At 35.2% G+C, this 18,891-nt stretch overlaps 1 protein-coding gene across 1 annotated transcript; it reads left to right on the forward strand.

Annotated features, from left to right (window-relative positions):
* The first annotated feature begins 206 nt into the window (after window positions 1-206).
* On the forward strand, window positions 207-16,740 carry LOC147491021 (lysine histidine transporter-like 5). The gene is made up of 9 exons (XM_086567163.1): window positions 207-278; window positions 653-762; window positions 1,764-1,834; window positions 2,180-2,564; window positions 2,662-3,010; window positions 3,095-3,200; window positions 9,395-9,486; window positions 9,678-9,746; window positions 13,182-16,740. Exons 1-9 carry the CDS (start codon window positions 207-209, stop codon window positions 13,278-13,280), a joined length of 1,353 nt encoding a protein of 450 aa, XP_086423289.1. The 3' UTR covers window positions 13,281-16,740.
* Window positions 16,741-18,891: the final 2,151 nt, after the last annotated feature.

Raw genomic sequence — 18,891 nt, forward strand, 5'->3', positions numbered from 1 at the left:
AATTAAGTGGACATTTTGAAGACAAGAAAGTATGACTAACATAGAATCCCCTGATGCTCTATGCTCAGTCCATGGTGTGTTTTTAACTTGATTTTTACTTCATTTTGAAGACGTAAATTCATTTGATCCTAATGGTGAATTAGATGTTTTTATGTTGTTAAGTTTTGTGTGTATGTACTCGAGTGGGTTATTTTCATGAGTTTCTCATGATTGTAAGGCTTCGAGCCTATTATTATTGTAGTCAGAATTCTTCCTCTAATGATCATACTCTTGGAGAGGTATGTAACTCTTTGAAGTTTAATCAACAGGTAGGAGTGTGCCTCAATCCCATAACTATTTCAAAATAATAATAAAAAAAAATTGCATTGCTATATTCGTTCAAGTCAAGAATTCTTAATTCTTCACCTTAATTTAACTGTTTTTGCATCACGATTCACGTCATTTATCAACCCAAATTAAGCTACTGGCGTATTTGCATGTACTAAATTAGGCGGGTATTTGCATGTACTAAATTACGCGCCTCACTAATACTAAACAAATTATGCATTGTATAACTTTTCTGATCGATTTTCACTCACTATATATATGAACTAGCTAAACAGTCTTCGCATTTATTTGTTTTATTTTGTTCTTGTTGCAATGCCTCGTATAGGAAAATGGTGAAAACACAATAGAAACTGGAGAAAGGAGAAGCCAAGAGAATAACTTGGAGGATTGGCTACCGATAACGGCTTCTCGCAAAGCCAAATGGTGGTACTCGACATTCCACAATGGTTTATTGGGAACCTGCCAACAATGGGGTCGAGGTTTATAACACAGTTTGTGAGGGGTCAGTGTTCACATGCTCCTGTTCCAGAAGTGGTGCGTACTCAAACTTTGGAGGCCCAAAACACATATTTAGGTGTCTTTCAGGATAGGGCCGTCAGTTCGGGTATAATCGGTGAAGCCCAAAAGAAAAGAAAAAAAGTCTATGATAGACATAGGAAAAAAGACTTGGCAGGTATATGGGGGGGGGGGGGCACTTTTTGAGCAGACAATTTAGTGCTTTCAGAGTCCGTAATGGTAAGGTGAGGCATAGTTCAAAAGATAACCAGAGCAAGACTAAGAAAGCTACATCAAACCCAGGGCCTTCATCCCTTTCATTATATCAACTTCATTCACCGCGAATCCAAGAAGCCAGTCATTTTGGGAGTGCCTCTTTTGACAATACTGTATCAGAAGATTGCGATTGGAGTTTGTACGATGAAAGTCTTAATGAAGAGAGCGTTGGTGATATTGCGAAAAGAGTGTACAAGTGTCAAAATACTGACGACTCTCATGATTGGATCAAATACATGGTCATGCCATTGGCAACCAACTTGGAAATAACACCTGGATTGGGAAGAATGGGCCTTGAAAAGCTTCTCAGGGAAATACATGGGAATAACATTAAGAGCTATGGGAATGAACAAACTGTGGGGCTTCAGTCTATCTTAGAGAAGGAACATGAAGCTGATCATGTTGACTAACTAGGTGCACCCCTAGCAATAACATTGTTGCTAGTGTGATAGGGTGGAATCTTGGGGCCTACAGGTCCTCGTTTGGGGCGTAATTTCTCTTTGAGAAGAGCTTTATGGTATTGGGTTTTGCTAAGAGATCTTAGGAGATATCTAGTCTGCTTGTACATTGGTTTTGCACCTTGTAAATTGTAAGTGAGTTTCTCACACACTTGTACCACACTGTGCAACCAACTGAATAAAATTTACTTATATAAAAAAAAAAACATTCCACAATGTGAGTGCTATGGTAGGTGCAGGGGTATTGGGCTTACCATATGCCATGTCACAGCTTGGATGTTAATTCTTCCTTGTATTTTAATTTTCATATAAAATAGAGATTATATTTGAAAATTTTAAATCACGTGGCTTGTCTGTGATTTATTGTAGACTCTTGGATAATGGTAGACTTGCTAAATTTGATTTCACATTCAACTTGGTGTCTTGCTCTAAAATGAAATTTTTTCAAACCGGCCTAGTAATATCTCAATAGAATTAAATTGATTGTGTTGTCGATTTTGTAAGTGCTATATATATTTTCTGAATACAAGGATCAACGCAGTCTGTGGATTTGATAGGGTGAGATCCTTATTAGAAGTCATGCATTCTAACAATATATATAGTGATAATTGTCAAATCTTGTAGGGTTCCTGGAATAATTGCTATTACTCTTTCATGGTTGATCACATTGTTTTCGTTGTGGCAACTTGTTGAATTGCATGAAGTGCAACCAGGAAAGCGGTATGATCGTTATCCTGAACTGGGGCAACATGCATTTGGTCCAAAACGTGGATATTGGATTGTTATGCCTCAGCAAACAACTGTTCAAGTAGCCACAAACATAGTATATATGGTGACGGGTGGAAAGTCTCTGAAGAAGTCCATCGATTTGGCATTTTCAGGACTGAAACCTGTCAGGCAAACATATTTTATATTGTTTTTCGGCGCTTTACAGTTGATCATATCTCAGACCCCGAATTTCAACTCATTAAAGTTGATTTCGATACTTGCTGCAGTGATGTCTTTCAGGTGATTTTTTCCGATCCCCCTTCATTTCTGATCATTTCAACTCTTTCAACTTACAACTTAAATAAGTTTTTATACATTATGTGTTGCTGGTCTATAGCTATTCAGGGATAGCATTTGTGACATCCATTTTAAAGGGAACACAACATCATCAGTATCCCCGTTATGGAGTTCGAGGTCATTCAACTGCAGATATCATATTCGACGTTTTCAATGGTCTCGGGACAATTCCGTCCACGCCTAGCAGGCCTTCTAGTAAACCAATGTGGCGAGGGGTCGTTGTGGCATATCTCATTGTTGCATTTTGTTATTACCCTGTTGCTCTCTCTGGGTTCTGGGCATTTGGTGATCTAGTTCAAGATGATGTTCTTGTGTCCTTAGAGCGACCTCCTTTTTTTATTTCAATAGCTAATCTAATGGTGTTTTTTCATGTTCTAGGAAGCTATCAGGCAATTTTCTTACGCAAGTCTTAAAAGAGAAAATCGCATGATATGATGTTTAAAAAGCTAATCTATTTCCTTCTTTGGTTGTAGGTTTTTGCAATGCCAATATTTGATGCAATTGAGTGTTACCTTGTACAAAAACTACAATACACTCCTGGACATCGTCTTCGTCTCATCGCACGCAGTGCATATGTAGGTAAGAGTATTAGTTGTTTTGTATTTGTGCCTATAAAAATTCAAAATTTTACAAACCTTATGATTACAACAAATTACAAATCGTAGGTCATGTCGATAACTCCATCTGTTGCGACCCCTTGATTTGTTTGTTAAAGTATTAAAATTGTTCCATTGAGGATAAATAACTTGTGAAGCATTATTATTAGTATATGACATTGGATTGGTACTAAGAGCATCTTTAGCAGAGCAACCAAAAAAACACCAAAATTTTGAACCAAAAAAACACCAAGCGACTTTAAGAGCAACATTATTTGAACATATAGGCCACGGGTTTTGCCAAAACCGCTCCATAATCTTACGGTGTTTTTTTGCAAAACCGCCGGTTTTTCAGGAACCGCTATAACCATTTAACTCTCGGTTTTGCGATGTTTTTTTCATTTTTCATGTTCCTTCTCATCTAAACTCATTTCCTTGAGCAAAAAAAAAAAACTACCAAAACTCTTGAAGATTTTTTCAATGGATCATTTATCTTCTTCTGATTCTTCATCGAGCTCGAGCTCTTCAAATGATAACACTGCAGTTAAAACTCGCAAATTAGTGGCTATTGCTCTACCTCATTTGATGATATAATCAATGATGAAGCTATTCCTTGTAACTACACTGTGAATGACCATCATTATGATATGGGCTATTACTTGACTGACGGTATTTATCATAATTATGCCACCTTGATTCAAACAATTGCTAAACCGACTATTGCACAAGACAAACATTTTGCAAAGAAGCAAGAAGTTGAAAAGACATAGAGCCGTTTATATTACGCAATTTTAGCCAATGGTTTTGGAGAACATGGCTAATTGATGAGGGATTGTTATTTTTTGTAGAAAAAGGGTTTTTTTTCACGGTTACACTCCTGGCGCCCAAAAGTCTTCGTCCACTACAATACACTCCTTTTGACATTTTGGCGTCTCAAAAGGGCGCACGCCGTGTCTTTTGTTTGTTGGCCCGCATATAGTAATCGCGATTTTTGTTTTAGTATAAAAAACAAAATTGTTTTGTAACTTTTCCAAAAACAAGAAAGAGAGTGATTACAAGAGAACAATTCTTTGTGACCTTTATGACTAGTAGTAAAGCTTGGATCAACAAATTACAAAACCGTATATCCTTGGTCTTGTGGTTGGTTCTCTTTTGCATTAATTGTTTTACGATATGCTTGTTATTTGATATTGAGAAGTGTTGGGATATTGCTTGGAGGTGTTGAAGTCTTGTTTTTGATCCGTTTGTTGTGGGTAACGTTGTTTCGCACTTATATATTCACAACAATTGGTATTAGAGCGAGGTATACCTAACCTAGGATTTTGAGTTTTGGTAAAGAACCATAGTGCTTTCGAAATTTATGTAGACAAGGTGTTCGATAAAATTCCGAGTGAGATAATTTTTTGGGTTATTGTGTGTGACTTGAAAAGGGCTCCCAAGATGTCAAATGCTTTTAAAGTAGAGAAGTTTGATAAAGAAGCAAAAGAAAAGATGGCGAGGGTGATGTCGAATGAGATGACTTCCAAAGTGGAAGGGTAGTTCGAAAAGCCTTTTAAAACATGTACTACATCTTTTTAAAGGGCATTATCTATCCGATTGCTCTACCCAAAAAGAGTAACAAGATGAGTGGTAAGTTTGAGAATGAGGATGTTAGTGAAGCAAGTCTTGCATGATGTAAGTTTTCGGTGTCTACAAAGACGCGACCACACATGACCGATACGTGGATTCTTGATTCGGTGTTCCTACCACACGTGTCCAAAATTGGTTTGCTACCTATGAGAACTTGAGTGGAGGTTCCGCTTTGATGGGCAATGACGTTGCTTGTAAGACGGTTGGGATTGGAACTATAAAGGGTCAAGATGCATGATGGTGTAGTGAGGACTTTAACCGATGTGAGACATGTTCACGAGTTAAAGAAGAACCTTATTTCTCTTGGTACCTTGATTCCAAAGGCCACAATTTTGTGGGACATGGTGGAGTCCTAAAGATCCTTAGTGGCTCTCTAGTCATTATGAAGGGTCAAAGACATGGAAACTTGTATACTTTGTTGGGTAGTACATTAGGTGATATAGCATGGGTACATGTAGTGATGATTAAGTGCACAAAATTGTGGCATATGCTAAGCCAAAAGGGATTGTCTAAGTTGTTTCCGAAAAGACTTGGAGAAACCAAGTATGGAATTCTCATGAATTGTGTCTATGGCAAGCGGTCTGCAGTCAAGTTCGGTACAAGCAAGCACAAGACGCGAGGCATCCCGGATTATGTGCATACGGATGTTTTGGCTTCTAAGGGAGGTAACCGGTATTATGTCTCTTTCATCGATGATTATACACGCTATGTGTGGGTATATATCTTGAAGTCCAAGGATGAAGTTTTCGGAGACATTTTAAGAAGTGGAAGGCAAGGGTTGAGAATCGCACGCGATAGGAAGGTGAAGACTTTACGGTCGACAATGGTACCGAGTATACCTATCTTTCCAAATTTTGTGATAATTGCACAATCGACAAAACGATGGGCACGCCACGCCAGAATGGGTTAAAGAATGAATCGCACGCCGCTTGAAAAAGCTAGGTGTTTGCTTTCCAATGCCAATCTTGGCAAAAGAGTTCCTCAAAGTTACTTGTATAATAGATCACCGGTTCCGGCGATAGATGCAAAACACCTTATGATGTGGGCGGGGAAACCAAATGATTATGGTACTTTGCGAGTGTTTTGGATCTAGTGCTTACTACCACATGAATGATAGTAAACTTGATTCTAAAGCTAAGAAAGCAATATTCTTGGGCTATGCAAAAGGGAGGAAAGGGGATACGGAGTTATGGTGTCTAGAGAACCACAAGTTCCCCGTCGTGAGAGGTTACCTTTGATGAGACTTCGGTACTATTTTTTAGCGGCCGGAGAAGGCTGAAATAGGGTGATTCTATACAATCTCAATGATTGAGATAGAAGCCACCTTGATGCTAAACAAGGTTCTTAGTAAAGAACTATTCAACAAGAAGTAGAGTTATCAAACTTTGGCTAGATCAAAGCCAAAGAAAGTGTGAAACAAGTTATTTGGTCAACCGGACTCGGTTGCTCACGACACCGAATATTGCGGATGATGAACCGGATAGCTTCAAGGAAGGCGTTAGAGATGCTCATTCTGAGATTGGTCAAAATGGTGGAGGCTCGTGACAAGTTTTGTACTTGGCAATTTGTTTCATTGCCTAAGGCAACAGGTTTTTTGTTGTAGAATTCTCTATGGAGTTGAGTTCCAACATTGTTGGAGGTACTCCACAAATGGTGGAGGCTCATTTTGATGCCTTTATAATGGCCCTTTTAGGGCGTGATTGCTCTTTGTGAGCATGACTCTGTGGGGAGATGGCTCTTTGTGAGCGACACTCTTTGTGGGTGGCTCTTTGTGAGCAAGACACTCTTTGTGGGTGGCTCTTGGTGAGCATGACACTCTTTGTGGGTTTTTGTGAGCATGACACTCTTTTTGTGGGTGGCTCTTGGTGAGCATGACACTCTTTGTGGGTGGCTCTTTGTGAGCATGACACTCTTTGTAGGTGGCTCTTGGTGAGCATGACATTTTGTTGACACAATTTGTGGGTGGCTTTTGTGAGCAAGACACTTTTGTGGGTGGCCCTTTGTGGGCATGGCCCTTCGAGGCGGTTGACTGCGAAGTTCGGATGGATGTGTTCTTGATTTGGATGTGTTCCCGGTTTTATGTGTTAAAACCTCACCGAGGTGGAGAATGTAGAGAAAAAAGGTTTTTTTTTTCACCGATCGATTCCAAGACTCAAAGACCAGCCGAGTTCCAAGTATGTTTGGCGAATGATTTTGTTCAAAGATAATCACATTTTTTTTGTTTTAGTATAAAAACAAAATCAGTTTTTTGGAAAACCTAACTTTTCCAAAAACAAGAAAGAGAGTGATTACAAGAGAACAATTCTTTGTGAGTTGAGTGTTCATTCTTTGTGAGTGAATTGAGAGACTTGTAATTTGTTACTCCGGACTTGTAGTAAAGCTTGGATCTCGCTAGTGTGGACGTAGGCAAATTGCCGAACCACGATATATCCTTGTCTTGTGGTTGGTTCTCTTTTGCATTAATTGTTTTACTTTATATGCTTGTTATTTGATATTGAGAAGTGTTGGGATATTGCTTGGAGGGTGTTGAAGTCTTGTCTAGTGTGAAGGATCGATCGTTGTGTAGGATTGATCCGTTTGTTGTGGGTAACGTTGTTTCCGCACTTATATATTCACAACATTTACACAATATGATTGTGGAAGATGAACGCGAAACGGATATCCCGCAGTATATTCCTGATTTGGAAATACCAAGTAGAGAAGGTGCTCCTGAAGATGAACGCCACTTTGTTCTATCTCGTTGGGAATCTGGCGTCGAGAGGGTTCGTTCAAAAGTTGTTCATGATAGATTGAAGAATGACTTGGTCGAATTTGTGGAGTAGGTTTTCTATTTTTATTTGCACTTCATTTAGACTTTGTATTTATTTATCGTTTCAATTTCTATGTATTTGTGTTCCAAGTTTATTTCTATGTATTTGTGGTTTTATGAAAGGATTTCTGTATATGAGAATTTTGAAAATACAAATTTTATTTAGAATGATAAAAAGTATCAACTTTAAATTAAAAGAAAATATTCAATTAAAGTACATTCTAATTAAAATTAAAATACAAACTTAAATTAAAGTACGTCATTAATTAAAAGACATAAATTAAAAGACAAACTAAAATACTCAAATTAAAAAACATACAAACTCAAATTAAAAGACATATAAACTCAAATTTAGACTATGCACTACTTTGACTACTACCAGTGATATTGCCAAGTCGATTATTTATTTTTTGTAAAATTTCTGCCCTTTTGAGTTGCCAAATTTCACGCTCGTCTTCGGGTAATCCTTCTAATTTCATTCCTAATATTTTCGCATCATTTTCATCTTCTCGAACTCGGAGCGCATCTTTCTTCAATTGAAGTTTTTCTTTTTGGATTTGAAGCTTCCAATCCATCGAATTTTTCTTCAATTGAAGTTTTTCGAATTCCATCTCATCTTTCTTCAACTGTCTTTGAGCTTCCAATTCATAGCCTTCTTTGGTGGTTATAGAAAGTTCCATCAGAAAATCATCAAGTTTCTTAGCGGATTCCTCCACTTTAGAATCACCTTATTCTTTCTCTTTTTGCATTCTTTTTTTGTCTTCTTTCTTTCCAAGAGGTTTATCATCAAGACCATGAACTTGGTGTGGATCATAATCCATTGATTGAGTTGTCGCAGTTGATATTGGAATTGATGAACCTCCTTCCCCACTGTTTGACTTCGACTTTTTGGTGGGATGCAAATCATTTCTCAACTATAGCCTCTTCCATTTGGGTGAGTCTTTCACCATATTATAGCATTGCATCCACTTCCAAACCCCATTATGCATCACATATTCACTTATTGCTTCCTCAACCTACCAATTAAGCAAAAACTAAATTAGAATTGAAAAATATATTTGTTAATCAAAATAACAAATAAAAAGTCAATACTTACCATCATATTGTCATTATAGACACTTGAAGGAGATGTTTGAATTTTAGAAAGAATAGCATGAAACTTGTTGATATTAGCTTGAATAATAGACCAACGGTGTTTCATACCCGTCAAGTTGCGTTCGATCATTCTTCCTAAATTTGCATGAAATGCATTTAGAATTCTAGCCCAAAAATCGTTCGACTTTTGCTCATTTCCTACTACACCATCTTGACTAACTTGTAGCCAACTATTGGTGAGAGCAATATCTTCTTCTTGTATCCATGAAGCCCCTCTTGATTTTGATTTTGGTTCTTGACTCATTGTTGTTTTAAGAATAGAGAGTAAAGAGTAGAGAGTAGAGAAAAGAAGTGAGTGTAAAAATATGGGGTGAATGTTTCAATTTATAGGGTTAGAAAGATATAGCCGTTTTTTGCCCATTGTTGTAATTGAGAGCACGCGGTTTTAGGAAAACTGTGCGGTTTTGGCAAAACCGCGCCATAGAAGCCCATTTAGCAGCCCAAGCCCACGCGGTTTTAAACCGCGTGAGTGATTTGATACAACACCAAACCTGGAACCAAATATTGGTCGATTTGGTGTTTGATGCTAGGTTGATATCACTGCTAAAGATGCTCTAAGCTATGTTGCGTGTTATATTTTACAGTTTTCACAGCATGTGTTGGAATGTGCATCCCTTTCTTTGGTGGGTTGTTAGGATTCTTTGGAGGGCTGGTGTTTGCACCAATATCATATTTCGTGAGTGTGAATGCCAATTTCCTTATTTGCAACTCTATTCTCCCAATTGCCAGAGTTTTATTAATATAGCCTTTGACGAAACGTGGTCGAGTTGAAATTTCCAAATTAAAAGTTATTTATACCGTCACAACTCACTAGAATTGCCCTCATAATTGTCATATAAATGACGCATAATATGTTGTTCACGCAAGATTCCTTGTATGATGTGGCTTATCATCCACAAACCTAGAAGGTGGAGCTTTCATTGGATCTTATGCTGGGTAATTTCATTCAAGTCCAAACTACTTTTGATTAATATATATATATATATATATATATATATATATATATATATATATATATATATATCAAAAGTAGTTTGGTGTTTTATGATGCCATTTGTATAATTCTTATTAGTAAAACATATGAGAAGAGTATAGCTAGAGTCTAGAGCTATGACACTTATTGCTATTTTAGAGTCCCTCTATAACCACAAAAAGTTTCAAGTTCTAAGAAGTGTCTTACAAAGGGGTTTGATTTATTTTGAGTGTTTACTTACAAGGTTTTAATCATACTAAGATTTGTGACGCGAGACATTGAACTAACCTAAAAAAATAATTAAGTTAAAATTAGAAAATTGGTAACTAATATCAAAGAATAATTAACTAAAAATCGAAAACTAGATGCAACTACACTGAAATAACCTAAAAAAAAAATTAATGAAAAATTGGAAACTGGATGCAAATGCATTGAACTATGTAACCTCAAAGAATAATTAACATAAAATCGTAAACTGGATGGAATTGCAGTGAACCTCAAAAAATAATTAATGAGAAATTAAAAATTGTATGTAAATGCATTGAACTAACCTAAACTAACATCAAATAATAATTAATGGGAAATCGGAAACTGGATGCAAATGCATTGAACTAACCTAATTAACGGGAAATCGGAAATTGAATGCAAATGCAACAAACTAACCTAAAAAAACAATTAACGGGAAATCAGAAACTAGATGCAACTGCATTGAACTAACCTAATTAATAAAAAATTGGAAACTGGATACAAACACAATAAACTAACCTCAGAGAACAATTAACGGGAAATCAAAAATTGTAAGCAAATTCATTGAACTAACGTCAAAGAATAATTAACAAAATATCGAAAACTTGAAGCAACTACATTTAACTAATCTCGAAAAATAATTAACGGGAATTCGAAATCTATAAGCAAATGCATTGAATTAACCTCAAAAAATAATTAAAAGGAAATCGGAAACTGGATGCCATTGTATTAAACTAACCTCAAAATATTACTCACAGGAAATTAGAAATTGGATGTAACTGCATTGAACTAACTTCAAATAATATTTATCGGGCAATTGAAAACTTGATGCAAATGCATTTAACTAACCTCAAAAAATAATTAACGTAAAATCGGAAACTGGATGCAAATGCATTGAACTAATATCTAAAAATAATTAATTGGAAATCGGGTTCAATCTGGTCACAAATGTATTGAACTAACCTTAAAGAATAATTAAAGGGAATCAGTAATTGGATGAAACTAACATTTTATTTTTGCATGGAACTAACCTCAAATAATAATTAACGAGAAATCGAAAACTAAATGCAAATGCATTGAACCAACCACAAAGAATATAGAACGGGATATTCAAAAATGAATGTAACTGCATTGAACCAACCTCAAATAATAAATAACGGAAAATCTAAAACTAGACGCAACTGCATTGAAGTAAGCTCAAAAAATAATTAACGAAAAATTGGTTTGGATGCAAATGCATTGAACTAACCTCAAAGAATAATCAATGGAAAATTGGAAATTGGATGCAAGTGCATCAAACTAACCTCAAAGAAAGTTGAAAATTGGATGCAAATCCATTGAACTAAACTCGAATAATAATTTACAGGAAAACAAAAACTAGATGCAAATGCATTGAATTAACCTCAAAAAATAATTAACGGAAAATAAAAAATTAGATGAAATTGCATGGAACTAACCTTTTTTTTTTCTTTGCATAGAACTAACCCCAAAGAATAATTAACGTGAAATCAGAAATTAGATACAAATGCATCGAACTAACCACAAATAACAATTAACGAGAAATCGAAAACTGGATGCAAATGCATTGACCTAACCTCAAATAATAATTAATAGGACATTAGAAATTGAATGCAAGTGTATTGAACTAACTTTAGATAATAATAATTAACCTATAAATCATGACTGTATGCAAATGCATTAAACTAACCTTAAAACGAGAAATCGGATACTGGATGCAAACACAACGAACTAACCTAAAAGAATAATTAATGGGAAATCAAAACTTGATATAAATCGAACAAACAAACCTCAAAAAATAATTAATGAGAAATCGGAAACGGAATACTAATACGTTAAACTAACCACAAATAATAATTAATTAACGGGAAATTGAAAACTGGATACAAATATATTGAACTAACCTCAAATAATAGTTAACGGGAAATAAAAAATTGGGTGCAAATTCTTTGAATTAACCCGAAAGAATAATTAAAGGAAAATCGGAAACTTGATGCAACTGCACTAAACTAACCTAAAAAATAATTAACGGGAAATCGAAAATCGGATGCAAGTATGCAACTGCATTGAACTAATCTCAAAAAATAATCAACGAGAAATCTGAAACTAGATGCAATTGCGTTTAGCTAAACTCAAATAATAATCAACATGAAATCAGAAATTGTATGCAATTGCATTGACCTAACTCTCAAAGAGTACTAACGAGAAATCAAGAACTGGAAGAAATTGCATTAAACTAACCTAAAGAAAATCATCGGGAATTCTCATAAATTGGATGCAAATGCATTAAATGAACTAACCCTATTTATTTATTTATTTATTATTATTTTTTGCATGGAACTAACCTCAAAGAATAGTTAATGTGAAGTCAAAAACTAGATACAAATGCATCGAACTAATCTCAAAGAATAATTAACATGAAATCGGAAACTGGAGGCAAATGCATTGAACTAACTAAAAATAATAATTAAAGAGAAATTGAAAACTGGATGCAACTGCATTGAACTAACTCAAAATATAATTAAGGGGAAATTAGAATGAATGCAAATGCATTGAACTAACCTTAATGAATAATTACCGGGAAATCAAAAAATTAGATACAATTGCGTTGAACTAACCTAAAAACATAGTTGTATTATATGTAATTGGAATGTTCGACAAGTATATTTTTGTATTTAAAATAGTGTTTATCATATATATCTATTTTCGTATGATTGGGAATGACTTGGTATTCAAGTAGCTTAAGTATGATCTTTGCCTTATTAGACATTCTAACAAAAATTTAATCAAACTTCTATTATGTAACAACAAATAGAAGTCGAAAGATTTTATCAAACTTGTACTCTATCTTTTTATAGAGTATGGGGTTTTCACGTTACAAGAAATTTGGATGTGTGATCAATATAACATTTATATATCTTATAACTGTGCATAGTTACAAATATTTTTCATAATAATTTAAGAATAATTTAATATAGTGACCCCTGTTCGTAGGACGGGTTCGAAAGCTAGTGATGATTTAATGGCGTATATATTAATTTGTTAAAATGGTAGTTGTTGAAGGTAGAATTTCCTTGTAGTATGTTGTTGGCATTGACATATGTTTGTTTTTTTGTGTGTTGTTACATATTCATATTGCAATTATTATTGGATGCTTGATCATGGTCTTATCCCCCATTGAAGATGCTCGAGAAATTGCTCTTTCTGCTAAATCATACAATTTTTTCTCTTAATTAAATGAATCGAAGAAGCTGTACTGTGTATATATATTACTAGAGGTGCTCGAGTAGCTAATGCTTAGCTTAAAAAGGAAGTTGAAAACTTTTTCCTTTTCCATTTTTTTATGCATGTACAGGAAACCCTAATGACTTTTTACTCGTATTAACCTTTGGACATTTTGTTGCAATGGATTATATAATATAATATATGACTTGTGATGAACTCAACTCAATCGAACTACACCTGGTCTAACCATCGTTTGTTTGGTGATTATATCCTTCAACGTTTAGACCGAACACTTGTAAATGCGGAATGGTTTGAATTATTTCCCCATGCCTTAGTACAAAACATTCCTATTACCTCTATCATTTATACCTCTCTATTAAACTATCAGGCACCACAACCAACTCAAAGAAACCTTTCCGTTTTTTTGATATGTGGACTATGGACCTTACTTGCAAGGCCACAATAGACTCAGCTTGGAAAGAGAAATCGGTTGGTTCTCCTGCTTTAAATGTCCATTATAAGATGAAGAACACAAGTACCAAATTGCAGAAATGGAATGTGAAAGTGTTTGAGATTATCACACAACAGATAAAAAAGGTTTGAAAGGAGTTGGAGCTTGTTTGCTATGGTAATATGAATGATGCAACGAACTATTACAAAGCTGAAGAACTGACGCAGCAACTTCAAAAGTTACTAGAAAAAGAAAAAAGATTTTGGCAACAAAAGGCAGGATTCAATTGGATTAAAGAAAGAGGCAGAAACACACGATTTTTTCATCTCTCCACTGTTTATAGGCGAAGGAAGAATAAGATAGAAAAACTAAAAGATGATGCAGGGAATTGGCATACTGACGAAAAAGTGGTGGGTGCAAATGTTAATGACTATTTTCGAACTATTTTTACTTTTGATAAACCTCTTCCAAATGTAAACCTTCTTAGCCTTTTCAAACCTTGTATCACTCTCTGTGAAAATCTTAATCTCATTGAATCCCCTACTGACGCAGAGATTTGGAACACTGTGAAACGTATAGGAACTCTTAAGGCCCCTGGTCCGGATGGATTTTAGGGGTTTTTTTTTTCAAAAGTATTGGGATATTATTAGGGAAATGTCACACCCCAAATTTCCAGAAAATTAAAATAGGGAACTATCCTCACCCTATTCCATATTCTGAAAACCCAGGATGAAACGAAACCCTAATAACCCATTACTAAACATGATATAGAAAAATGAGATCAAATTAAAACCGAAAGAACAACTCTTCATTCACCAATAAAATCTATTTCAATCATTTCAACTTGGAAGACAAATTAGTTCCGTTTTCTCAAAACGGCATGTAGTTTCTTCCCAAGTAAGATTTCAATCCCAATATACATTTCCAAGAAACTCATATAACCGTACCCATTATTCTCATTTTCCAAATTAACTCACAATATAAATACCACTTACATTCCACTTATTTAATACACATATAATAACTTAATTTAAATATGAGTTTGATACACCTTACCTTTAAGCCATCACGTCGTTTTAGGGTAGGATATTTACGTCCCTGCAGAAAAGATTAATAGATCCTACCCTCCTGCAAAACAGAGTTAGACATCACAATAAAATGATTTATTTCAGCCAGTCAAATTTCCATTCATAATCAAACCTTATTTAAGACATTAAAGTCTAATTGATGAAACATAGTTTGTCCCTCATATTTGGAAATACCACTTATCATTACACTAATAGGTCATTCATGGCACATTCAATGAATACCTTGGGTCATTCCTGCCACATTCAAGGAATACCCATCATAACACCAATAGGTCATTCATGATACATTCAATGAATACCTTGGGTAAATCCCGCCACATTCAAGGAACACTACTAAAGAATGACACATATACCACGGTCAATAAGAACGTTTATACCACGGTTCTTCCAAAAACCGTGGGAAATACTTATATACCATGGCGGAAATTTCTTTGGTCATTGGTTTACTAGTATATGCCACAGTTACATGAAAACCGTGGGATAAGTTGGGCCATATACCATGGTTAGTTTTTTTTTCAACATGAGAATACTTCACATCCCCACTACCTTAAACATAAACAGTGGTATATAAATTTTTCACTTTCTACCGTGGTTTATGACTTTATGCCAAATAGTCAAATATCGCGAAAAAAAAAAAAAACACAAAAGATCTAAACTCATTCAAATTGGATTCCCCACTACACCAAAAGGGTAATTTTTGTAACGCTCTCATTTTTTTTCACTTGTAACGTTTTTTAACCGTGACACAATTATTAACGTTTATAAAGTGTTAGCATGTACTTTATATGTTACTTAAATTTTAGATAATTATCGAATTAATTTGTCACGGTTGACTAACATATGGATATCGTCAGAAATAAAATAAAAAAGAAAAAAAATTGAAAAATAAGAAACAGTATAAAACCAATCCCGCACTCCTCTCTCTCACTTTCAAAGGAGGGAAGTGGTTGGCTCAAACCAGTACTTCTTCATCTAAAACGAAGGTAAGTTTTTTTTTTTCTTCTTTTGTTAGTTTTTACTTTCCTTCTTCTTCTTCAATTATTCTTTTCTTTTTAGGGTTTGGAAAATTAAGGTTTTTATTTTCGTGAGGAAAATCCAATTAAGGTTTTAATTGGATTTCAGATTTCGGTTTGAGAACGAGTTAGCACTACAAGAAAATGGGATTTTTGCCATGGAAGCCCGGTATTTTTACCCACGGCTAATTACCCTAGCTAAATAACCAACAGATGTTGGTGCCGCCATCTTGCTTCAAAGGTCCATAGCACTATTTTGGAACTCATAGCCACTATTAAGCGACACTTTTAGCCGTGGCTGTTGCTATGGTTTCAACCGTGGGATACATGTGTGAACGGCTTTAGATCTTGTTATGCTGTCAAGAGCCGTAGGTAAAGGTCCACCTTATCATATATTATCTAAAACACAAGAAAAATTTAGAAAGACATAGCTCGAAACTGCACTTCAAACCAACGAGAAGATCTGCCACTCCCACTTTGTGACTGGATGAATTAGAGTTATTATTAAATCGTTGGGATTTATGGGTGGAGGACGGACGCGCCTCTTTTTATTTCGATATACAAAGGTAAAAAATTATATCTTTTGTGTTCTTCTGTAAGGCAATTCTACAAATACCATCTTTTTGATATTTTCGCTAATTGGGGTTTCACTTGTCATATTTAATTGAATTAATGTTGAAGCTTTGGTTTTTCGAGAACCCCAGTTCTTATAAGCCTAATTTCTTGAGTATTTAGGGTTTGGAAAGCGAAATCTGATTTGAAAGCATTTACTGGATTTCAAATAGAAACTAAAACTTTATCTTTATCTGGAATTGGTTCATAAATAATTTCCTTTTATGCGATTCGGAGGGTTTGGTTCCATGGGATTAGCTATTCTGGAAAAAGTGAAGTCAATCGAAACCCTCGAGTTGCAAGCGACATAAGAAGATAGAGGTTCTTTGGTTCGTGTGATAGCTCTTGACTTTAGTGACATTTCTTTATGGCACCGGTACTTGTACCCAAAGACTTATTCTCCTTATCCCGCAAAGACCTTCGTTGTGTAACTTTTTCTTTATGGTATCATGGATTTTTTTTTTTATAGTAGTGATTGATTGGTGAGCCAAGAATGCATCTCTTAGTGGATTTCCGAGAGCGAGGGCCCTCGAACACTTCCTACTACTAATTGACTTCCCCGGTGCTTTGCTTTCTTTGCTGAATTCCCGGATAGCCGAAGTTGGTGAAGCTCTTAGATGGGATTGTTGGAATATTGTTGGGATAGGGCGAAGCGTGAAGCCAATCTTTGGTGGAAGGTGTCAAAGGAATTGAATCAAGAGTAGGAATGCAAAGAATATGGCCTTTGATTGAAAGGCAACTAAACTAGTCTTGGCGAGAGGTGCATAGCGAAACTTTCTCTATTATAGTAGAGCTACACAATCTTGAAATAGAATAACTTATATGGTTAGATTGTTCATCACCGCTAGTATCTACTTGCTTCCTTTTGCTATGTTGATGTGCACCTGCGTATAGTGTGGGATCAAGTTTGTCGTCTTGCGAGGGCAAATGAGTGTGCAACGTAACGGGTTGTTTGGAAGTGAGGAGACTACGACTTGTTATTATTTATAAGCGAAAAGTATGATAGCTATTAAGCGCCTAGTGATTGTGATTTCGTGCTCAAATGCTTATTTTGCTTATGGTGGGGGCGGCCATAGTAGTCGTTCTTAGTTGCTTGCTTGGACTTTGCTTTTGTGTTGCCTTAAGCCGTGGTGCAATATTTATATGGTTGAATGTGTATGTTTTGAATGATTGTGGTGATGGTAGTAACTAGTAACTGATGAATATGTGAAGAGTGAGCATAGGTTTATCTGTTCAATATTTCTATTGCTTTTACTTCGAGTTCTGCCTAAACTTCTTGTGGAAACTTGTTTAACGTGTAATGGTGCTACAAGCTTTTATTATGCTCCAGATCAAACCCCAGCCCCAACCATAGAGGAGCAATCTTACGAGTCTATATCGATTAACTTGTGAGGTAAGAAGTATTGGATCCCTATCTAGCTAGCTAGTTTTGGGAAGTTTTGATAAGGTTTTAGTGCAATTTTTTTTGTCATGTTACCTTTAAAAAATATAGAATACCCATCTTTTTCTAAAGCATAGTTGGTTTGTATGAAGTGTGAACCCACATTATTTGGTTATGGGTGTGATACTTTTTGTGTCTGTTTTAGAATTATTTTGTTTTGATTATTTCATATTTTCATGAATGATTGAAAATTTGAAATAGATTTGTGGATAGTTGTGGCTAGTTACACTGGAGTCTTTCTGAAGATTAATTGCTAGTTGCACCATGAGTCTTGATCCCAACAAGTGTTGGAATTCTTCAAAGGTTTCTCTTTAGAACTTTGTCTAAATTTAATTTATAAAATTTTAAACGTTGCCTTAGCCAGAAATGTAGAACAACTAGTACTAAAATTATATTTTATTTTGAGTTTTAGAATCAATTTTGTATTTCCAAAAGGAATCCTGGAAGACGACTTTGCTTATAGCTTATCAGAGCCTTGGTGTAGTGTATGGTGACTTGACTCATGGCTGGTGTAGTTATTTTTTATTTTTTATTTTTATTTTTTTTTAATTTTTTCCAATAGGTGGTGTAGTTGTAGTTAAGTTTTGCTGTCATTCATTGAGAATTACTCAAGTTCGATTGCTCTACCTCATTGTAAGCTTGTAGCACTTTACACTACCATTTGACATGTGTTATCTTTAAACATGTATACATCACATTAGGTCTCAAGCCAATAATCTTAAATGTTGTTGGTAATCTACTTAAGATTTTAAAAGAAGGCGGCATTTAATCACTTATATTCCTAAACTAGCTTTTTGGTCTATGTTGTGCAAGTACATGTTCTTTATTTTATGTTCTATTAAGGTTGATAGTTGATATTCATCAGTCAAGAATGTGGAAGTTCTTATCGGTTTCTCTCTTGCGGGTGATTCAAGATAAGGGATATGTCGACCATGTAACTTAACTAGAACTGAAGGGAGACATACACGCAAGATGAACTTGATGGTGTTCGACTTCGATATTATTCATTCATCC

This window comes from Coptis chinensis, chromosome 6 (assembly GCF_015680905.1).
Source record: "Coptis chinensis isolate HL-2020 chromosome 6, ASM1568090v1, whole genome shotgun sequence".
Classification (NCBI taxonomy): domain Eukaryota; kingdom Viridiplantae; phylum Streptophyta; class Magnoliopsida; order Ranunculales; family Ranunculaceae; genus Coptis; species Coptis chinensis.

What these genes read in the sequence shown, in the direction of transcription:
- LOC147491021 (XM_086567163.1), top strand. Translation starts at nt 207, where the DNA reads ATGATTGTAAGGCTTCGAGCCTATTATTATTGTAGTCAGAATTCTTCC. An exon ending in GCTGCAGTGATGTCTTTCAG is followed by an intron (nt 2,565 to 2,661) that starts GTGATTTTTTCC and finishes GCTGGTCTATAG; the next exon opens with CTATTCAGGGATAGCATTTG. An exon ending in TTGCACCAATATCATATTTC is followed by an intron (nt 9,487 to 9,677) that starts GTGAGTGTGAAT and finishes TGTTCACGCAAG; the next exon opens with ATTCCTTGTATGATGTGGCT.